This window comes from Quercus robur, chromosome 9 (genome assembly GCF_932294415.1).
Source record: "Quercus robur chromosome 9, dhQueRobu3.1, whole genome shotgun sequence".
NCBI classification, from domain to species: Eukaryota; Viridiplantae; Streptophyta; class Magnoliopsida; order Fagales; family Fagaceae; genus Quercus; species Quercus robur.
The window spans coordinates 28,380,792-28,405,635 of record NC_065542.1 but is presented as its reverse complement, the minus strand read 5'-3'; the positions used below and the strand labels follow the sequence as shown (position 1 = coordinate 28,405,635).

The window sequence follows — 24,844 nt, the reverse complement described above, 5'->3', positions numbered from 1 at the left end:
CTATCCCTTTGGGCCTATCCATTCTTTAGAAACTCCTTATCTCACCATTAATTATGTAACTCCAGCCCATCAGATTAATATCCAACAATTAATCTTGTAACATCCACTACATCAGAATAATGGACCTGATTATTCTAGCCATACAACACTTGTTGGGCTGTTGTATCTTGGGGTAGACAAGTCAGAGAAGGTTTGCACAACTTACAAAGTTTAGCCAACCAAGGGCTTGAATCTCCTTAAAAAGAGCGAGTGCCGCGCCTCAGTCCAAATAGTGTTGTGTAATTTTTTTCTTTACGTTAATAATATTCAGAAGTATTATTCAGTTTCTTGTTGTGTTATTTCCATTATTATTGTATTTGCACCAATAGAATACAATAATGGTGATGGTGTGTGATTAGTGAAGGGAATTGAAAAATATGCGTGCTTTTTATGGAAGTAGGTAAACCAGATTAACGACAAATACTTCTTTGCTTTCTTTAGAGTTCTAGGGAAGTTTCTCTAGAATCCTTATGGTTCGTTTGGATTGAGGAAGAGGGAAGGAGGGAGAGTAGAGTAAAATTAGCAAAAAATTAGCCTATTTTTAGCCAGCTCTACTTTATTCCCCTCGACTCCCCCTCCCTCCCTCCTCAATCCAAACGGCTCTTAAGGAGAGGCAAAGAAGTACTCACTTGCACTCTGAGACTTAGGCATACTAGATGCACGACAAAATCTTATTTCCTCTAGAGTTCTAGGGAAATGTGGTGCTTTGGAATAATTGAGGATTTTACTTCTTTTTATGGTGGAACGAGAAGCATCTGGAGGGGGTTAAATGGCTTGGTTTGATTTTATTTAAGTGAAGAGCAACCAAATGAGCAAAAGTAAGTGGGGGCCAAGTAAATCTTGGTTTTTTTCCCTTAGCTTCTTGTAACTGATAGCGTGGTCAATGTCCAAAAAATCATATCCCACTCTTTTCTTATCCAAATCAGGTTGTTCTTGTGCTCAAATTGAAACACCGAATATATATGTTTCAATAATAAAAAAACTCTTTAAAAAATTTGTAGTGGTTTAAGGTATATTGATAAAAGAGTGAGCAAATGTGATTTTCTGGAAGTGAGTTTCAGCCACAATTTTTTTTCTGTTATGGGATTTTCTGAGATTTTTAGTTTATTTTTAGCCAAATCACACTTATGATGGCCTTAATAACCCTTATTTATTTTGTAATTTTCCCTTTTAAAGGATAATTACAGCAATAATTGAGGAATCACTGATGTTTGACAACCAAAAAACTCAAATGTGTGCAACCTCACAATTATATTTAGTCCAATCCAATAGGATTATGATACAATATTAGTGATTTTAAATTGGGTTCTCATGGGACCAATCAAAATTAATTGTTCATAATCACACGTAATTGAACTCAATCATGTATTCATGTGAATGCATCTTAACTATTAAAACTTGATTTTATGATATCTTTTAATCCAATAGTTTGATCGAGACCTATGACCAGTCGTATACAGTAAAATTTGACCTAGCTTTAAAAAAATGACGGAATTGTACTAATTTTATGAGATTGGCTGAGGTCACAAATCATGAGACCAACCTAAAATAGTGATAGGAGTTGTATTGACTTGATAGAAGTATGTGGTGAGAGTGTGTGTGTATTGAGCTTCTGTGTGTGCATATACATGTATGTTAGTGTTGAGCATATTAATTGGAAGTTAGTTATAGGAAGTTAGTTACTATGCCAGTTGTATGTGCCAACTAAGGGTGGGCTGATGAGTTTAACTGATTGTAACTACTAGATTGTATTGTACCAAGCTGTATATAAGGTAGAGAAGGGTGTATGAGAAGTTTAAGCAGAAATAATACCAATTTTCCTTGACTCATTCTTCCTAATCTCTCAATTTCTCTCTGATCTTCCTATTCTCTATTCTCTTTCCTTGGAGGCTGGTTTCCTCGAAACAAGCCTTGAACACAATCACCCTTCCCTAAGCTGATTCTATCAATTTGGTATCAGAGCCTACTCTGTCTTCATGGTAGAAACATGATCCTTGACTGTTCTCAATGAGAAATACAACACTCTTTCATCCACTTTTGACCAACATGAACAAGAAATTTGAGGCATTTATCAGAAATTAGATGCTATGACTTTGGTGTTATAAACATTGACAGAAACTGTGCAAGGACTCATTGAAGTTGGGAATCAAAGGCAACATGGGACTGCACCTTCATCTTCAGCAACTACCGCAACATCATTGGACTTACTCACAGTAGTTCCAAAGACAGTGAGATTCAAATTCTCAAGGTTCAGAGGAGAAAATCCCTCAGGTAAGGTCTATAAGGCTCACCAGTTTTTCCAATTGTACAACACTTCCATCAATCAAAGGATTATTCTAGCTTCTTATCACATGGAGGATGAAGCTTTGATCTGGTTTCAAGAAGCTAAGGAAACGGGGCAATTCACTAGTTGGGAAGCCTTTGTGAGAGCTTTACATATCAGATTTGGAGCTTTGGCCTATGATGATCTAATGGAAGCATTAACAAAGTTAAGGCAGGTCAGTTCTGTCTCTTCCTACAAGGCTCAGTTTGAAGCTTTATCAAATAGGATCAAGGAATTGTTTGAAAAACATAAACTTGGCTGCTTTTTGAGTGGGTTAAGGGATGAAATTCGTTTACCTGTCAAGATGTTTAATCCACAAAACCTTAATTCAGCCTTTGGCCTTGCTCAAATACAAGAAGAATATCTTCTTAGTAACAAGAAAACCACTAAGCCTTGGATAGATATGCCTAAACCCTCAATTTTTGGACCACCACCACCAATTAAGAATGACAAGGTGGACAGTAAAACTACCAATTTACCTATTTAGAGACTTCTTGCTGCATAGATTGAAGAAAGAAGGAAGAAGGGAATTTGCTTTCATTGTGAGGAAAAGTGGCATACAGGACATCAATGCAAGACTCCAAAAATTTTCCTTATGGAAGGTATGTTAGAATTTCATTTTGATGTCCGAATGAAAGAAGTGGATTTTGATGTATATGGTGGGTTAGAGCAAGCTGTGGAGAAGGATATGGTAGGGTTTAGAGATAGTGGCATTGAAGGTACTGAAATCACCTTTTATGCATTACTTGGTAGCCCTTCCCCAGGTACAATGAGGGTTTTGGCAAGGATCAAGCAACAAGAGATGGTTATTTTGATTGATAGTGGTAGCACACATAATTCTTTGGATGAAGGTATGTGGAAGGCCTTGAATTTTGATTGATAGTGGTTATTTTGATTGATAGTGGTAGCACACATAATTCTTTGGATGAAGGTATGTGGAAGGCCTTGAATTTACCTTTGTTATCTCTAGATACATTTGAAGTCTAGATTGCTAATGGTGCTTTAATCAAGACTAAAGGGATTAGTTATGGGGTTCCACTTAGAATTCAAGGGCATATTTTTAAGGTGGATTTGAACATATTGCCCTTTGGTGATTGTGCAGTAGTCTTGGGTACACAATGGTTGTATTCCTTGGGGTTGATTCAATGAGACTTCAAGCATCTCACTATGCAATTCTGGTATGAAGACATTTCTGTTCTGCTCAAGGGTTTAGAACCCTCAAAGCCTTCCTTGTAAGGGGGTGAGAAGTTTTTGACACCTGTTGTTAAGAAGGGGTTGTTGTTGCAGATTATAGGGATTAGTTATGGGGTTCCACTTAGAATTCAAGGGCATATTTTTAAGGTGGATTTGAACATATTGCCCTTTGGTGATTGTGCAGTAGTCTTGGGTACACAATGGTTGTATTCCTTGGGGTTGATTCAATGGGACTTCAAGCATCTCACTATGCAATTCTGGTATGAAGGCATTTCTGTTCTGCTCAAGGGTTTAGAACCCTCAAAGCCTTCCTTGTAAGAGGGTGAGAAGTTTTTAACACCTGTTGTTAAGAAGGGGTTGTTGTTGCAGATTATAGCTACTCTTCCAGCGGCTTCAACAGTGCAGCCACATCTTGCTTTAACCCAATTACTTCAGGACTTTAACAAGGTCTTTGAAGTACCTACTGGTCTGCCATCACTCAGGAATCATGAACATTCCATCATTTTGAAGGAGAGCAGTCAATCTATCTGTGAAAGGCCTTACAAGTATCCTTTCTATCAAAAATCTGAGATTGAAAAGATTGTTAAAGAATTGCTTGAGGCAGGATCTATTAGAGCTAGCCGAAGTCCATTTTATTCACTTGTGTTGTTGGTGAGAAAGGCATATGGCAGTTGGCGTATGTGCATTGACTATAGGTCACTTAATAAGGCCACTATTAAGGATAAGTATCCAATTCCCGTGGTAGATGAATTACTTGATGAGTTGTGTGGAGCAACAATCTTTTGTAAGCTGGATCTTAGGTCTAGTTACCATCAAATTAGAATGAAAGAAAGCGACATTCCAAAAACTGCATTTAGGACTCATGAATGCCACTATGAGTTCCTAGTCATGCCCTTGGCCTAACAAATGCACCCTCCACTTTCCAATCTTTAATGAATAACATCTTTAAAACTTTCTTAAGGAATTTTGTTTTGGAGTTCTTTGATGATATTTTAGTCTTTAGGATGACCTTAGATGAACATGTTTCTCATTTAAAATTGGTCTTGGAGGTGCTGCTTTAGAACCAATTGTTTGCTAAAATGAGCAAATGTGTTTTTGGGTGCCAAGAAGTGGAGTATTTGGGACATTTAATTTCAGGTGAGGGGGTTAGAACTGATCCTAAAAAGACTGAGGCTATGTAGAATTGGCCTACTCCCACTTCTGTTAAGGCTTTAAGGGGGCTTCTTGGGTTAACTGGGTATTATAGGAAGTTTATCAAAAATTATGGAGTCATTGCTGCCCCACTGACTGCTTTACTTAAAAAGGACTCTTTTCATTGGTCCTCTAATGCTGAATTGGCTTTCAATGCTTTTAAGCAAGCTGTTTCTAATCCACCAGTCTTGGTTTTACTTGATTTCTTGAAGCCTTTTGTGATTGAATGTGACACTTCTGGTTATGGATTGGGTGCTGTTTTGATGCAAGACAATAGATCTTTAGATTATCATAGTGAGACACTTAAAGGTAGGTGCTTGCATTTGTCTACTTATGAAAAGGAACTATTGGCATTGGTGAGGGTTGTTAAGAAATGGAGGTCTTACTTGGTTGGCAATCCTTTTTTCATTAGAATTGATTAGCACAGTCTCAAATACATCATTGAACAGAGAATTGGCACTCCTACTCAACAGAAGTGGATCACAAAGCTGTTGGGTTATTCTTTTGTGGTGGAGTATAAAAAAGGGAGAGAGAATAGAACTGCTGATGCTCTTTCTAGAGTGCAACCTTCTGCTGATAGCCTTGCCCAAGATGCTTCACTTTATCTCATTTCATTCCTTTGTCCAATGTGGTTGGATTTATCAAAGGCTAGTTACAATTCTGATGTGGTTTACCAAGACTTGCTTTCTAAGCTTGTTGATCCCAAAAATCTTCCTCCAACTGGTTATTCTTTATAGAATGGACTTATTCTTTACAAGAATAAGATTTATATCAGCCCTACATCTTCCTTGATTCCACTGATCCTTCAAAAAATGCATGACAGCCCAATTGGTGGTCATTCAGGTTACCTTAAGACTCTTCACAGGGTTAAACATGATTTTTATTGGTAGGGCATGAAGTATGCTATTAAGGATCATATCAGGTGTTGTGAGGTTTGCCAAAGAACCAAAAGTGATACTTCTAAACCAGCTGGCTTGTTACAACCTCTTCCCATTCCTAATAAGCCTTGGCTAGATATTAGCATTGATTTCATTGAAGGGCTGCCTAAATCTCATGATCAGGATGTTATCTTGTAGTGGTTGACAGACTCACCAAGTTTGTGCACTTCTTCTCTCTTCATCATCCTTTCATTGCGACCAAAGTTGCTGTTGTGTTCATGTAGGGTGTCTTCAAACTACACGGCATGCCCAAGTCAATTTTCAGTGATAGGGGGGCTATCTTTATTGTTGCTTTTTGGAAGGAGTTGTTTAGGTTGCAAGTCACAAAATTGGCAATGACCTCAGCTTATCATCCATAGTATGATGGTCAGACTGAGGTTGTTAATAGAAGTTTGGAGCAGTACTTGAGGGCATTTTTGAGTGACAGACCTCATGAGTGGATTGATTGGTTGCATTTGGCAAAATATTGGTTCAATTCTAATTACCAAACTTCTGCCAAAATGACCCACTTTGAGGCACTGTATGGTTACCCCCTCCTAGACTTTTGGATTATGTTTCTGGTGTAACTAATGTGGAGGCAGTGGATAACTTTTAATGTACTAGACATGAGCTTCATTCTCTTTTGCTAACTTCAGCACAGGCTAGAATGAAGCTTTTGACTGATCAACACAGGTATGATAAGTTCTTTAGTGTTAGTGATTGGGTTTACATTAAGCTCCAACCTTATAGACAGTCTTCTCTACGCTCTTTTGCTGACTTTAGCATAGGCTAGAATGAAGCTTTTGGCTGATCAACACAGGTCTGATAAGTCCTTTAGTGTTGGTGATTGGGTTTTCATTAAGCTTCAACCTTATAGACAGTCTTCTCTATGAGTGAAAGGGTATAACAAGTTTTCTCCAAGGTTATTTGGTCCATTTCAGATTGTTCAATGCATTGGTGAGGTGGCTTACAAGGTGGCTTTGCCAGAGGGCTGTCCTATCCACCCTGTGTTCCATGTTTCTTGTTTGAGACAAAAATTGGGGGCTCAAGTTACTCTAATTCCTTCTCTTCCTTCCATGGATTCAGCTAGTTTGCTTTAGCCTGAACTTGTTGCAATTCTACAGCAGAGGTCTAAGTAGTTGAGGAGCCGTGTCATTATTGAGGTATTGGTCCAATGGCAAGGACAATCTGCTGAAGATGCAACCTGGGAGTCTCTTTATGTTCTTCACAATAGATTTCCTCACCTTGTGGGCAAGGTTCTTTGAATGTGGGGGGGGGGGGGGGACTTTGTTGAGCTGTTTGACCTTGAGGACAAGGTTTTTTAAGGGGGGGTGGATTGATAGGAGTTGTATTGACTTGATAGAAGTATGTGGTGAGAGAGTGTGTGTATTGAGCTTCTGTGTGTGCATATACATGTATGTTAGTGCTAAGCATATTAATTGGAAGTTAGTTATTGGAAGGTAGCTATAGGAAGTTAGTTACTATGCCAGCTATATGTGCCAACTAAGGGTGGGTTGATGAGTTTAATTGATTGTAACTACTAGATTGTATTGTACTAAGCTGTATATAAGGTAGAGAAGGTTGTATGAGAAGTTTAAGCAGAAATAATACCAATTTTCCTTGTCTCATTCTTCCTAATCTCTCAATTTCTCTTCGATCTTCCTATTCTCTATTCTCTTTCCTTGGAGGCTGTTTTCCTTGAAACAAGCCTTGAACACAATCACCCTTCCCTAAGCTGATTTTATCAAATAGCTATCGAAATCTATTAATGCCATGAGATTGAACTAGGTCGCGAGATTAGCCGTAACCTCAAAGAAATAAGGAAATTCTTCTAAGGTTTTAAGATTGGCTGTGGTCATGAGACTTATCTAATCTTAAATAGACAAGGGAAACTTCTTAGGGCCATGAGATCGGCCGATTGGCCTCGCATTAATGGCCTTGTGGCTATCAAAAGGCAAGGAAATTAAGAGTAGTTCTTGAGCTGGCCAATTAGGCTAATGGATCACGCCCAACATTCTTTTCCTATTTAAATAGTCAAGTCAAAACTTTCTAGGGTCTAGGCTTAATCAAAGATGTTTGTCAACTGGAGTATATATACAATAAGGGCCTACACTTGGATGGTAGCTATATTAATTTGAGCGATCTGCTTAGGGCAACGTGATATATTAGAATAAACATCATTATTTGAAGTCTCAACGAAATAAAAATATAATAAGTCATTAAAAACGGTAGTATTTGACTATCTGTTACGCATATCCTGTTTTATTTCCTTAAAATCGCATTTTCAACTCACGATTTTGTGGGTTCTTGTTAACTTAGTTGGTAAAGTCTTTAATGGTTGAATAAGAGATCTAGAGTTTAATTTTTGCCTATATCAAAAACTGTAAATATCAAATAAGAATTAAGATATATATATATATATATATATATATATATGAAATCTGAAGTAAGATTCACCGTACATGGAATTTTTATAAATAATGTAAGAGATATTCCAGAATATTTTTATAAAAAAAATACTGTAAATTAAATATAAGGACTACCAAATCAATTAATGCATTGGGTTCCTTGACGGATTCATAGGGCCCAGCCCACAAATTAACGCAATTAATTATACATCATTTTCTACATTGGGTGAGGTTTGGGTCTAGTATCCAGTTGTACTGGACCCGTTGAGATTATAACACGTATCTACTTTTGAATATATGCCACCATCTTAATAGGTCCAATACACTACATACACCAAACCTAAACCTCCCCCTTCTAGGTATGGGTTCCACCTTTTTATCGTTTAGCAGCCGACTCAAAACTTTGCTTTGCGGTGCTTGAGCTCCTGACTTTGGAGGGTTGGATGGTGGATACTAATAAATTTAGCTAATGCCATATCCGTGTGTCAACTGGAGTATATATAGAGTAAGGGCCTACACTTAGATGGTAGCTGTATTAATTTGAGCGATCTGCTTACGAAAACGTGAACTTCCCACCGACCTTGCATGCTCAAAAGTTGTACGCATGATATATTAGAATAAACATCATTATTTGAAATCTCAACGAAATAATAATATATTAACAAGTCGTTAAAAACGGTAATATTTGACTATTTGTTACTCATATTTTGTTATATTTTCTTAAAATCGCGTTTTCAACTTTTATGATTATGTGAGTTTCAGTTAGTTTAATTGGTAAAATCTCTAATAATTGAGTAAGAGATTTGAGATTTAATTCTCCTTATATAAAAAACTGATTAATGTCTTGATTTCGATTTAAAAAAAAAAGAGTATGTAATAGTTTTTATTACGTTATAAATATTAGATAAGAATCAAGATATATGTGTGTATATATATGAAATCTGAAATAAGATGTACTGTACATGTAATTTTTATAAATAACGTAAGAGATATTCCAGGATATTTTTATAAAATATATATATATATATATATATATTTATAAGAAGGACTACCAAATCAATTAATGCATTGGGCTCCTTGACGGATTCACCAGGGCCCAGCCCACAGATTAACACAATTAATGGTACATTATTTTCTACGTATGGGTTCCACCTTTTTTGTCGTTTAGCAGCCGACTCAAAACTTTGCTTTGCGGTGCTTGAGCTCTTGACTTTGGAGGGTTGGATAGGGGATACTAATAAATTTAGCTAATTAATAATGCCATAGTCGTGTGGGGGCAACGTATGCTGTGATCCTGTGACCGCACGCAGATAGTGGAACAGTCGAAGGATTTGGTCAAACATTCCACCATACAATTCAATTTCAAAGGTTGAATGTTGAAACTGTTTAATTTTTTTTTTTTCAAATTTTGTGCATGGAAGATAATACTCCTCAATTGAGTAAGTTATATAATATATAATAAATTAATAATACTACCTAATTCAAAATTTTAAATCTTTAAATTTGAGCCCAACTATGTAATATTAACTTTTTTTTTTTTTTTTTTTTCAATATAGAACTTCATTTGCACGTGTATACTTAACATTATAGATGTATGATAACCTCTCATTCTACTCATAGAACAACATATGTTTGGTGGTTTCGTGTTATAACTTGTAAAGTTTTTTATCTTCAAATAAGAGATTTGAGGTTTAAACCCCATCTACATAAAAAATTAATTGATTTCTTAACCTGATGATAAGAATAATCAACATGAAGTAAAAAACATAAATTAAAATCTTATCATATCTATAATTAAAAAAAAAAAGTGCTTGAAAATTATTTATTTTTTTATTTTTTACTTGAGCATGTGCTTAAGATTTCTTAATATCTAAATGTCTTCGTATCTCTAAAATTACTGAAATACCTTTAGAACTTTTAAAATAACCAAAATATTCTCAAAATGTTCTTAATTATCAAAATGCACTTGGTATCGCGAAAATGACCAAAATATAGAACCTCTAAAATAACAAAAAGAAAAAAACCAAATTTTTTGTGAAGGATTACACTATTTTAATTGTATATTTTTTTTATTGAATTCTCATTATATATTCAAGGTTGGTCAATTTAATTATCAATTGCAAATTTTTGGCCAATTCACTTTTTCATTATATTGTGATTGGGATAAAATACTCTCAAAATTGGTAAAGTTAGAGGTTTTTGGTGTATTTTTTTAAAAATTAAGTTTTGATGGTATATTTCTCATTTTGGTGGTTACAAGGGTATTTTTCTTTTTTTGAGAGGATTTTGGATATTTTAGAGGTTCAAGGCTATTTTGATGATTTTGGTGGTTATATGTATATTTTGATGATTTTGGTGGTTATATGTATATTTTGATGATTTTAAATGTTTCAAAGGTATTTTGGTCATTTTAGATGTTTCAAGCAATATTTTGGTTATTTGGGAGATTTTAGTGGCATTTTGGTCTTTTGGAGTTTCTATGGGGTATTTTGGTAATTTTGGTTATGGGTGTGCAACTAGCCCACTAAACCTAATGCCTTGGATTGGTTTTTATGAATTAATGGGTTGGGTTGGTTTACATATATATGGTAGGTTTTGATTTGATATATTCTCCAATTCTACTGACTTGACTCAATGGTTGCCAAAAATGAAGAGTAAAAAAGCTAGGCGTCCCCTCTATGGGGTTTGTATATGAGGTTTCGATCCCTCAATTTTACAATCAACCAACCAAAAATTTTTTTTTTTTTGAAGCCTTAAAAAAACAAGTCTTTGGAGTCACAACTTGTTTGACAATTTTTTGAAGTGGTAATTGTAACACATAAGTGGTAGGAAAAAAAATGGTGTTTGTGACAAGTTGTATGTAAGTGATGTCTATACAGATTATAATCACAACCAATCTTCTCAGTAGGTTGAGAAGTAAATTGTATCTATAAAAAAGTTGAAAAAAAAAAAAACATGTGATTGTGGAATTTTCATATTTTATCTTCTTGGGAAGGTACTAACGTTGTGCGGTAAGCGTTTTATAATGACTATGGAACACCATGATCGATGTGAAGGGTGTGTGGAAAAGAAAAACCCTAATAAAGCTAGTGTTTTATTAGACTAATCTTTCCTAAACGTGATAGCAAAATTATCTATTATCTTCATTCCATGGGCCCTTACTGTCTATTTTTATTTATAAATTTGTATTGACTTACTTTTGAGAAGAGACTTTGGTAAGTCTGATCGAATAAAGTCATGACCAGGGCTTATGTATCTTGATCTTTTGAACATGACCATGTCTATGCCTCGGGGCTTTTATAATACCTCATAATAACTAACAAGTTGCAATGATCGTACAAAGGAAAAAACGTTGAAAGGGACATATTCTAATTACTTTTTTTCTTGATATAAGTTCACATTTAAAAAAAAAAAAATTTTTGATTTTCAATTTTTTTTTTCTCCTAGCATTGGATAAATCGACTGTCAAGCTTTACATAGTTCAATTTTTCCATTTTAGCCCAAACAACAGTGCTCTTATACTTCCCTGGACCTGGTGCTGGAGCCTGAGGGCAATGGCCAAGTGAAGTGAAACATTTTGTAAACAAAAAACAAATATATCGGCTTAAAATGGTGTACAATCGCTGATTTGGTTTAATATAATTAACATACAATAAAAATGATATCAATATATAATAAACTCATATGAAAATGATGTTACTTTCATAAAAAAATTTGTTGTCTTAGCATGTAAAAAAAAAAAAAAAAAAAAAAAAAAAAAAAAACTTGTATTCTTAAAAGTTAAGATGCTCTTTTTAAATAAACATACAAGGAAGAAGTGACACACTAACACTTCAATTTGTTTCAAATGCTAAATATAGTTATTACCTTATCAAAGTCGTTCAGGGCCACATAAGAACATGCATATCTATTAGATCTTCGAAAGTAACAAATGGTATCAAGTCAAGTTAAAATTTTCACATGCTGTAATATTCTATAAAAGGGAGTTTAGGTTCACTTGTGAGGAGGATGTTCAAATATTGAATAAGTGATTACATTCACGATTTTTTATCATCTTAAGCTTTTGAAATGTGTGGTACATGACATGCTATACCACTTAGTCTTGTTAAAGTTAGTGATATAGTATTAGGGGAAAATTTTTGGGAGTGTTTGGTACCACAGAATTAATTGGTTCAAAATTGAATTGGTTTTTATTTTATCTAGAAAAAGTTATAAGTGATACATCATACATGGCTCACAAGTTCAAAATCGATGTTTTTATTTTATCTAGCTGGTCTAGAATCAAATCAAAACCAGTAAAAGTTAATAGGCAATTTATGAAAATGTAAAATTTAAAATAGTTTTTGCTGGGAATAAACACTAAAATTTAGAAATTTGATTTTGGAGAAAGTGTATTTTTAGCTAAAGCTAGAATTTCTAGTCCCATTTTAGTCAGTTTTATTAGCCAAGAAGTTACAAAACTAAAAAACAACTAAGGGTGAGTTTAGTTCAGCTTTTTGTAAAAGTGCATAATGAAAAAAGTGGAGTTTTCAAAAAGTGCATAATGAAAAAGTGGAGTTTTAAAAAGCTGAGTGTTTGGTAAAAGCTGTTAAAAAGTGCTTTTTGAAAAAACTGAGTGTTTGGCTAACAATTATAAAAGTTGCAGTTTGGGGGATAAATTACCAAAAAGGACAATGTATATATAAGAGAGTTTATTTCATACTTAAATCAATTACTTCATATACTTACTAAAAAAAAAAATAATAATAATATATTATTGGTATTATTTTAATAATGTTTGGACAATTTTTCTTTTTTAGTGTCATAATTATTTGTTATTACCATTAATGACTTCTTATCAATATTAATTAAATCTAAATAATTTTCATCATCATGAAGCATAAAATGAAAATGTAAAAAGATGATAAAATATACACCAATAATCCAAGTTTAAATTGTACTACATAAAAATGTAAAAAGATAATAAAATACATATCAATAATCCAAATTTAAATTGTTTTTCACTGGAGTCATTTTGTAGTTTCCCAAAACACTCCCAAAAGATTCATTCTTATAACTTTTTTTTTTTTTTTTGAGAACCATTTCATTCTTATAACTGTTGCCAAATACACTCAAGTCTAACATTAAAATACTGCTTAATATTTAAATGAAAGACATTTTATTGTTCAAATTTATCTTAATAAATACTACATATAATGCATGCACAATGTGTGTATCTACGTATATTACGTATATTATGTATGAACATAAATCTTGTTTGTCAACAAAAATTCTAAGTCCACATAATAAATCATAACTCTAGTCACAACTGTTTATGTAGCAAACTGTGAATGGTAGAGAAAAATTGGTGGGTTCAAGTAAAAGTGACATGCATTCAATCATAATTTACCACGTAACATAGTTGTGATAAAAATTATGACTTTTTATGTGGTATTAGAATTACTCAGTTTGTCAATTTAGGAGGAAAAAGATGCCAATATGTGGTTGTGGGATCCACATAATAGATAGAATTATGGGCGCTATAATTCACATTGTTGATAATGGGTTGAAGATATAATTTGACCGATATGACTGTACATGACTTGGTTTTGTTGTGGGCCTTGAGGCTAAAATTCTTAGCCGAACCGCCCTTGGCGGGTGGGACACTTCCAAACTACCACCGACTTACAAACTTAGGGTCGACTCAAGGCATTGTGGGACTTAAGGCGACTACTTTAAATGAGACCTATTCTTATATTTTGAATATTAATAAAAGATTTATTTAGCTTTCGGTTTTTTTTTTTTTTTTTTTTCATTTAAAATCTATTTTTTAAATTGCAAAATTACAAATTAAAATAAATTTATCGTATTATTCAATAACTATACAACTCAAATAAACACTATTTATTAATTAGAGCAACCAAATGCTAAAAAATAATTTACTAAAAAAAAAAAACTAAAAAATAATGATTCAAAATTTTAATAAAATTATAAATTTGATATCTCTAAGTAAAATTTGAATGTAAATTTATTAACTAGTGGGAGATTAATGAGTTCTTTCAACATTTGTGTGTGGGACATTAATGAGTTCTACAATCTAAAATTGAGAAAAACGAATAGTCATTAACACATCCAACGAGAAGATTTTTCTTTAACTGGTTTTTTTTGATAAAAAAAAAAAAAAAACTACTTTTTATTATTGGTGAATATTTGTAACTTAATTAATACTTCCATTGGTACTTAGATATCTTTATTGGTAAAAAATTAGGGGCTTTTTTCATTAGGAACCTTAAGCAATTGCCTATTTGCCTCACCCATTGAGTCGACACTGTACCAACCTTTACAACTAATAAGTTGATTGAAAATAAAGGAGGTTTCAACTCAACGAGTTAGGTAGGTTATGCGGATTAACAAGACACATTTGCTTAAATTGGACCTTCTCTAATGGAGGCATGAAATAGAACTTTTTAGTGAATCTTTTTAAATTTTTAATAGTCATTTTTTCAAATAGTTGTTTGTTTTATCCCAAAAAAATGAAAAGAATAACAAAAAAAAAAAACCTTAAGTTTTAAATATTAGTAATATATATGATCCTTATATGTATAAGAATAATTTTGCTGCCACACCCAAAATCAAAACTTTGTTCACAACTTTCATATGAGGCAAGCTACCTCATCACCTTAAGCCCACTAACACAACACTTAAACCTTAGTTATCCTTCTTCTCCCACCATAACTTCACTTCTCCAGTCTTCTTCTCCCTCCAGCACTTTCAAGACAAAACCCATATATGAAAAAGCTTGAGCGCCAAAACGAATTGCAGTGGCAGTTTTAATTAGGTGGAAACCTTTACCATCTCCTTTGTTTTAATTTGTGGAACATTCCTTTTGTTTGTTCTTTGTGTGAGGAGTTTATGGCTCAATAGCTTGTTGTTATGTTGATTTGCTCAAAGTGTTATGCCAAGGATGTTGTAGTATTGTGTATTGTACAAATGCACAAATTGTTGTTGTTGACGGTTAATTGTGTTAAGATTTATGAAGTAATTGGGATTTTGAGTAGGTCGCTTCGAGAGGACCTAGGCCTCCATTTGCAGAGCGTGAGAAGAAACACACACACAGAGATAGAGAGAGATAGCCTAATTAAGATATTATTTCTTAATGAATGTCCAATAAAAATGCCTCAAAATTCTTATACATTTGGCAATTGTAACTGCCTCTAACCAACTAGCCAACTACATCTAGCTGACACTAACTAACTTCTGTTATGCTCTCTATGCACAAATACACGCATACACTTGCACATATATACACACTCCACAATGACATACACCTGTACCAATAGATGCCTAACATTACCCCCCCCCCCCCTCCATTTAAAACACCTTGCCCACAAGGTGAGGGAATGACATTTGAAGTTTGTGCAAAGACTCCTAAGTGGCATCATCTGAGGAACACCCTGACCACTGAACCAAAACTTTAGTTATCACTCGAGATCTCAATGATCTGGACCTAGTTTGTAGCACTCTAAGAGGTTTAGTGTACACCTGACCTTCTTCATCCACAAGTGGTAGAGTAGGGAAAGGGTGAACTTGTTGACCAAGCTTCAATTTTAGGCATGACACATGAAAAACAGGATAGAGCTTGGCTTTTGGAAGCAAATCCAGCTTGTATGAGATTGTCCCAACCTTCTATAGCACTTGAAAAGGACCAAAGTACCTAGGTGACAGCTTCCACTTGCCCTTATAAGCTAAAGTCCTTTGCCTATAGGGCTGCAATCTCAAATAAACCCAATTAACAACCTCAAAGGATCTGTCCTACTTGTGTTTATCAGCTTGGACCTTCATCCTTTCTTGAGTAGCAGCCAAATTACTTCTAAGTGTAGCCAGGATAGCTTCCCTTTGACACAACAGAGAATCAAGAGCATCCACCCTTGTAGTACCAAGCACATAATTTTGTAAGGTAGGAGGTGGGAATTCATACAAAGCTTCAAAGGGGGTTAACTTCAAGTTGGTGTGGAAGTTAGAGTTAAACCAAAACTCAGCTAAAGGCAACCACTCAGCCTATTTGTGTGGCCTATCACTAGTAAAAGCCCTCAAATATTGCTCTAAACTTTAGCTAACAATTTCTATTTGACCATCAGTTTGAGGATGGTAAGTTGTTGACATAGCCAAATTAGTACCCTGCAACCTAAATAACTTAGACCAAAATAGGGAAGTGAATGTGGCATCTCTATCACTCATAATGGAGGTTGGCATACCATGCAATTTGAAGATATATTACATATACAGGGATGCAACCTTTGCAGCAGTGTAAGAATGAGAAATAGGCACAAAATGGACATATTTTGTTAACCTATCCACCACAACCAAAATTACCTCAAATCCTTGGGACTTAGGTAGACCCTTAACAAAATCCAAGCTAACATCTGCCCAAGGAGTGGTAGGAATCTCCAGAGGTTGAAGCAGACCAGCTGGGGCAGAGGTTTCAGATTTGATTCTTTGGCAAACATCACACTCCCTTCCTTAAGCTTTGATATTTGCTTTCATCTCTTGCCAAAAAAGTTCTCTCTTTGCCCTCTGATATGACTTAAGGAAGCCTAAGTGACCAGCCACAAGGTTGTTGTGAACCAGCTGCAAAACCTGAGACTTTAAAGGACACTGAGAACCCAAAAAGAATCAGCCTTTGTAGAAGATTAAGCCATTTTTCCAAGTGAAACCAATAGGAGAGGCACCAGCTTGAATGAACTAAATGAGGTATTTCATAGGTTGGTCTTGAGAATAGCTATCCCTAAGGATTCCCAACCAAGTGGGATCAGGGACTGAAAGTAGCAGCAAACAGCTAGCTTTGGAAGACTCACCCTGCTGACACAACTTAGGAACATAATCAGATCTTCTTGAAAGAGCATCTGCAACTTTATTTTCAACTCCCTTCTTATATTCAACCATAAAGGCATATCCTAGCAACTTTGCAAGCCATTTCTGTTGAGCTGGAGTGGCAATTCTTTGCTCCAACAAGAACTTCAAACTCTAGTGGTCTGTTCTCACAAGGAAGGCCTACCCAATAAGTAAGGTCTCCATTTCTTGACAGTAGTAGCTAAGGCAAGCAGCTTAGTTTCATAAGTGGACAAATGAAGGTGTTTACCCTTCAAAGCTTGACTGTGGTAAGTAATGGGCCTGTGGTCTTGCATTAAAACAGCCCCTAACCCAAATCTTAAAGCATCACACTCAATGATGAAGGGTTTTGAGAAATCAGGAAGAGCCAAGACTAGAGGTTAAGCCATTGCAACTTTAAGCTTATTGAAAGCAATAAGAGCAGTGTCAAACCAATGAAACCCATCTTTCTTGAGGAGATTAGTTAAAGGCTGAGCAATAGCCCCATAACTTTGAATAAATTTTCTGTAGTACCCTGTGAGACCCAAAAATCCTCTTAGAGCCTTAACATTTTGTGGAACTGGCCATTGCTGCATAGCCAAAGTTTTCTTAAGATTAGCTTTTACCCCTTCCCCAGAGATAATGTATGTGTTTGGATAGAGATTATCTCAAGTCTGCGTTTTTAATGTTGCGTTTTCTCTCTTTTTTATTTTATTTATTTATTGTTCAGCCCGCAATTGTTGACAAGTCAACTGTGAACAGTGCTCCTATGCACTATTCATGGGTCCCACAAATTACACTTTTTATCAATTTTTTCATTAAAAATGGGTCTCACAGCACTATTCACACATTTAAAAATTATTTTGCTACAATGTTTTTAGTTTTTAGTTTTCAGTTTCAGTAAATAAGTTCTATTCAAACAGACCCAATATAACCTAAATATTCAACCTCAGCACAACCAAACACACATTTAGACTTCTTAGCATATAATTGATGAGACTGCAGAACCTCAAACATAATTTTCAAGTGAGAGAGATGATCAGAAAAATTAGAATTGAATACCAAGATATCATCAAAGAAGACCAATACAAATTTTCTCAAGTAAGGCCTAAAGATTGCATTCATAAGTGCCTAAAATGTAGAGGGGGCATTGGTCAAGCCAAAGGGCATCACAAGGAACTCATAGTGACCCTCATGAGTCCTAAAGGCAGTTTTAGGAACATCTTCAGATTTCATACGTATCTAATGGTACCCTGACCTTAAATCCAATTTAGAAAAAATGGTGGAACTTGCAAGTTCATCTAGTAATTCATCAACCATAGGAATTGGAAATTTATTCTTGATGGTGGCCTTATTTAGTGCCCTATAGTCAATACACATCTTCCAACTTCCATCAGCTTTTCTAACCAATAAAACAGGTGAGGAAAAAAGACTTTGGCTAGGTTGAATAGAACCAAGTTCTAGTAACTCGTGGACGATTTTTTCAATCTCTGACTTTTGGAAATAAGGGTACCTGTAAGGTCTTTCACAGACTAGTGGTGTGCCATCCTTGAGTACAATTTGATGCTCATGCCCTCGAATTAAAGGTAACCTTGTAGGGACTTCAAACACTTTGGAAAACTGATCTAGCAAGTTAGATAAGGCAGCAGGTAGCAGAGACTAATCACTAGAAGTAACACTGTTGACAGCAGTAATTTGGAGAACCGAGCCCTTCCTTTTAGACCTAGAAAACAACTTGTCAGCCTCTGAAAAGGTTGAAAGTGACATGTGCAAGATTTGCAAGAACACTTCTTTACCCAGGTAACAAAACCTCATGGTCAATAGCTTGAAATCCCAGATAATTTCACCCAATGTACACAACCACTGAGTGCCAAGGACCACTGCACACCCTTCTAAGTGTAACACATTGAAATCCACTACAAACTTATAACCCTGGATAAGGACTATAACTCCATGACAAACCCCTAATGTCTTGATAATGCTTCCATCAGCCACCTTAATTTCTAAAATTTGAGAAGTGTCAAGTGGTAATTTTACATTGGGTAACTCAGCAACATCCAGAAAGTTATGTGTGTTCCCAGAATCAATGAGAGACACCATCTCATGATTCCTTATCATTCCCTTCACTCTCATAGTTTAAGCAGATGGATTACCCACCAAAGCATACAAGGTGATTTCAGTAGGTGAACCTATACTCTCTGGTAATTGCACACTCTCTTAAGGTCCCAACACCACCCCATTTTCCTTTAAGTCCACCAATTGGACACCAGATATAGGCTCAAGTTCCACATCCTTACCCTTCAGTAAAAACAGTTTTGCCCTTTTACACTTATGACCCAAATGACATTTCTCCTCTCAATTATAACACAAGCCTTGTCTTTTTCTCTCCTCCATTTGAGCATTGGTTAGCTTATGCAATGGAAGCTTAACCTTTGAATTAGTTCTACCCTTTAACTTAAGTAAACCCAAGATAGAAGGTCTACCCATATCTGACACAGGTTTGAAAGTCTTCTTGCTACTCATTAAGTATTCTTCTTGAATCTTAGCTAACCCAAAAGCATCATTAAGGGACTTAGGAACTAACATCCTTACTGGCAATCTAATCACGTCTTTCAATCCACTCAAAAAGCAACTTAATTTATGAGATTCAAATAACCCCTTAATCCTATTGGAAAGAATTTTCGAAGTTACCTTTGTATGATACCACAGTAGTAGTTTGTTTAAACCTAGTGAGTGCTTCCATTGGATCATCATAGGCCGTGGCCCCAAAACGAGTTTGCAAAGCTCTGATGAAGACCTCCTAGTTAGCAAAGCCTCCTGCTTGTTTAGCATCTTGGAACCAAATCAGAACCTCCCTATCAAGGTGGTATGAAGCCATGATCACCTTTTGATGCTTAGGGGTGTTATGGTATGAAAAGAATTGATTGGTTTTATAAACCTAGCAAGTTGGATCTTCACCTTGTAAACTAGGGAATACTAATTTTAGATTTTTGATGGAACTCACTGATGAAGATTCCAGATTGTTGGCATTTCCAATTTGAAGAGCTTGTGACCCATTAATGGGAGAATGGATACTTTTCTCCTCAATTTCTGCTATTCTTTGCATAAGCGAGTTGATGGTTTGCAATTGTTTCTGAATTTCTTGTAATGTCTATTCATGGTAGTCAAGGACCTTAGGCATAGTTGCAATCCTCTCAGAATTTTGGGAATTAGAATGTGTTTCAGTCATGGTGGTGAATTGGGATCAATCTTGCTCTGATACCAATGTTAAGGTTTATGAAGTAATTGGAATTTTGAGTAGGTCACTTCAAGGGGACCTAGGCCTCCATTTGCACAGAGAGAGAGAGAGAGAGAGAGAGAGAGAGCCTAATCAAGATATTATTTCTTAATGAATGTCCAATAACAATGCCTCAGACTTCTTATACATTTGGTAATTGTAACTGCCTCTAACCAACTAACCAACTAACCAACTGCATCTAGTTGAGACTTGAGACTAACTAACTTCTGTTATGCCCTCTATGCACACTCACACGCACACATTTGCACAAATATACGCATACACTTGCACAAATATACGCATACACTTGCACAGATATACACACTCCACAATGACATACACCTATACCAATAGATGCCTAACAAATTACTACAAAAAAACTTCAAAATCCTTAGTCCCTGTCTTCAACCTCAAATGTTTTTTTCCTTTTTCAAATATATAAAAATAGAAACTCTCAAAAAGTTAATATAACACAACAAAGGCTCAAAATACCCAGGAAAAAAAAATGGTGACATACCTATTTGGGAAATGAAAATTTTGGTTTGGATTTATGAATTGCTTTCATTGAAACAAAAACAAGCAGATTACAATTGGGAACCAAAACCTTCTTCTCTTGAGTAATACCAAAAAAATAAAAAAATAAAATAGGGGAGATTGTAAAGGTTCCCACCTACTTAAAACAACCACTGCAATTCGTTTTGGCATTCATGGGTTTTGTTTTGAAAGTGCCGGGGGAGAAGAAGACTAGAGGAGTAAAGTTACGGTGGGAGAAGAAGGATAATTAAGATTTAAGTGCTTTGTTATGTTAGTGGGCCCAAGGTGATGAGGTGGCTAGCCACATATGAAAATTGTGACAAAGTTGTGATTTTGAGTATGATGCGCATCAAAATTACTCTATGTTAGTTTTTGGCTGGTTCAAAAAAATTCAACTCGCACATCAAACCAACCCGGCATTTTAAAGGGCAAAACCTCCTAACTTGCCCTGCACCACGCACCTTCAACATTAAATCCATACGGGTCGAAGCTGGGCAGGTTGGATTTTTGCCCAGTTCCTAGTGACTAGTGCAGTGGCGAAGCACCATTACTGTTAGGAGACCAGAATTTTTTTAAAACTCTTAGGTATAAATTTTTTTTTTTTGACTGAGCTTAGGTATAAATTAAGAAAAATTGAAGTATGTATAAATTTTTAAAGGGTAAATAATAAAAACTTGCTTTTGAGGTTAAATAGAATGACATTCTCCCAAGAAATTTGATTGAAATAAAGAAATCATCCAAGAGCTTCTTTGTTTTTGTTTTTTTTTTTTTTTTTTCATATATATATAATGATGCCAAATATTATTAAAAAAATAGGTCAAATCAAATTTGTTAAAAAGCCTTACCAAAAGGGGGAAGATTAATGGAATATTATCAGGACATCACTGAACAAACAATAAGACAGCTAATTGATTCTCAAAAAAAAAAGAAAAAGAAAGAGGAAAAAAAAGACAGCTAATTATTCATATTCATACTGGAACGTTTTTTTTTTTTTTTTTGAGAAACAACTGGAACGTTAATTACGACAAGAATTGATCAGACAAACGATAAAACAGCGCTCGCCGCATGCACTTGGATGATCTATCCAAGGCATATCCTTTTCTTATAGAGTTATAGTTAATGGTTTTAATTGATGTGGTTCATATTCCCCGTCGGTACCCCCAAGTGGGACTAATAATCTAATATTGTTCCCAACCTTTATCAAGTTTTGAGTTTGACATACACATTATATAATCCAAAATATAGTTTTTTTTTGTTAGGATATTCTTTTTTATATTTTCCATTTGTTTAGGGTACCCACCTTTTCTTTTATCACTTTCCTTACGAAGATAGTATTATTTCTGCATTCATGATATAGAATCTTAATTTATTTATAACTGTCGTTAAAAACATTTTCGATTTCTTGAAAAAATCTTTTCAAAATTATGTTTTGAACCTGAAAAATAGGAAACAATTTTATGAAATTATATTTAGAGAACATTCACCAAATAATATATTCAACTATGGGACTCACCATTTTTTAGTTTTCCAAACAAAATTTTTTATTTAAATCCTCTTACCTAACAAGCCCTAAAATACCCATAAAATGATGTAATTAAAACAAGAATGTTAAAATCAATAAGTAAGGTTGTAAATAAACCAAGTTGTTTATGAATAGCTCGAGCTCAGCTCTAAAAAAAAAAAAAAAATCTTGTTTATTTTTGTTTGTTCAGTAAACAAGCCAAACTCAATTCCAATTTTAGAATCAATTATTAAACAAACCAAACTTAAACATAATAATGTGTTCGTGAACGAGCTCGTGAACAAGAAAGCTCAAATTAACTATATATAATACTATATATTTATATGTATACTTTTCTAAAAATAAATCTATATAAATTTGAAATTGGGTTTTATAAGTTTGTAATTGGTTATTATGATATAAAATTGTTATTTGTAAGAGAGAGACAATTAAAAAATGATTTTTAAGAATACTATTATGCTACAGTAGTATCATATAAATAAGATGTTACTATAGCACAATTGTAAATTTTTTTACAATTACAATACCAGATAATGCACACTTTTATGGTTTTGATGCTAATATCCTCTAACATATACAATTTACAAGCTCTCATACTAATGCTAAGGGTGATGAATCTTCGCATGTAATAAGACTAGATCCATTTGGCTCGAAAGCTATCCTCAAGGTATTTATGACACAAAAGACTTTCATTGAGCTTTTTTTTTTGCAAAAATTCCAACATTCTTGTCATTGTTGAACGTAGAATCTCAATTAGCTATTTATTTTTTCCTTAGGCAAGGATTTTAAGTTTCAACGAGAAACTTCCCTCAATTCTTTATTTTCTCAAAAAGAAAGAAAGAAAAAAACTCCCTTTCTTTGCACCCTGTCTTGCACGAAACGTGGCGCATAGCCAACCTAAGCACATTACGTCAGCTACCCTATGTAGAAGTTGTCGGTCACATTAGTGATGCTCATTTCTATCCATTCGCTGATTCGCCCACCAATCCGCCCACTTGTTGCTCTAAAATGAAATTTCGGAGAAACCCAATATATAAATATACAAATTAAGCCCTTTAAAAAAAAAAAAAAAAAAAAAAAAAAAAAAAAAAAGGAAAAAGATAAAACACAAAAACGTATAGAAAAAAAAAACATTCCCACTTCCAGTTCCCACCATGAGTCTCTCCCATTATAAATACCCTACAAAACCTTCAACCTTCAAACTCTTTTCTCACTCTTATTTCCAAAGCTCTCACACCATAACTCAAACCTGTTCTTTGATTTGAAACAACCTTTTATTTTACCAAAAAAAAGGTAAAAACATGAACTATCCTACCTTGGGTGAGTTTAGTTTTCCTCATCTCTGTCACCGAAGCTCAGCCTCCGGTGGTCTCTTCCCTTACTTAACGGAGCAGTGGGGAGACTTACCGTTCAAAGTTGACGACTCTGAAGACATGATTGTCTACAACTCCCTACGCGATGCCGTCAGTTTTGGGTGGTCTCCGTTAGACTTAACGGCAGCCACCACAACAGTAACGGCAACATCCATAAAAGCGGAGCCAAGAGACATCTTTCAACAGCTGGCTCCAGGAGCCGCCGAGCCATTGAGATTGGCTCCTCAAAGTGCTTCACAAAACAATTCGTACGGAAGTGCTTTCCTTGCTTTCAAAAGCGGAATTGAATGCAACAATACTATTGCGTCCAAAAAAACAGAAAACAAAGTGAGCGCTACTAATACTATTATTAAAGAGAGGCATTATAGAGGGGTGAGGCGAAGGCCTTGGGGAAAGTATGCGGCGGAGATACGTGACCCGGCTAAGAATGGCGCGAGAGTGTGGCTCGGCACCTACGAGACGGCTGAGGAAGCGGCTTTGGCTTATGACCGAGCGGCTTATAGGATGCGTGGCTCTAAGGCTTTGCTTAATTTTCCACACCGGATTGGCTCGGGTGAGCCAGAGCCGGTTAGAATCACGGCTAAGCGCCGTGAGCCGGAGCCGGGCTTGGAAAACGGCGGCTCAGCCAAGAGGGGTAAAGTAGCTAATGAAATTGAAGCTGTGTTTCAACTGGGTTCACTGCCAGTTGCCGAGCAATTATTGGTTAGTTAACATAGTGGTTTGGAATGGAATCTCGTGTCAAGAAAAATAAAACAGAGAGAGATACCTATACCTACCAAGTGTTTGTTTTGGTTCTGTACAAAGTGAGGTTTTGCGAATCTTTTTTTTTTTTTTTTTTAGTAAAATGTACTTGAGGTTCTGAGCAATAAGTTGGTAAGGTAAAATTTGATTTTACCGAAATGGTGGAAATTATTAATGGAGTGACAAGTGAAGTACTTTACTAAAATGACTTTTATTTTTGCTTTTACTTTCTTTTTTGGTGTTCTATGGATTCCTTTCTTGACTTGCAAAAGGTTAGGCAAAGAAAAGCAATTTATAAAGTCACAATTGCAAATGCTATGCCAAACAACTCAAAAAGTTATATATTATCTGAATTTTCAAGTGAGAAAAAGTTGAGCCATTACTAAGCAATAGCCAAGAGTTTGAAAAGGCATTGTCATTTTCCTTATGATCCAGTAGGATATCAATTGCATTGATTCATTAAACATTTGCGCTTATA

At 35.0% G+C, this 24,844-nt stretch overlaps 1 protein-coding gene across 1 annotated transcript; it reads left to right on the top strand.

Annotated features, from left to right (window-relative positions):
* Positions 1–23,369: 23,369 nt before the first annotated feature.
* LOC126700336 (ethylene-responsive transcription factor 2-like) lies at positions 23,370–24,603 on the top strand. The gene has a single exon (XM_050398432.1). The coding sequence runs from the start codon at positions 23,554–23,556 to the stop codon at positions 24,334–24,336; it is 783 nt and encodes a 260-aa protein (XP_050254389.1). The 5' UTR covers positions 23,370–23,553; the 3' UTR covers positions 24,337–24,603.
* Positions 24,604–24,844: the final 241 nt, after the last annotated feature.

What these genes read in the sequence shown, in the direction of transcription:
- LOC126700336 (XM_050398432.1), top strand. Translation starts at nt 23,554, where the DNA reads ATGAACTATCCTACCTTGGGTGAGTTTAGTTTTCCTCATCTCTGTCAC.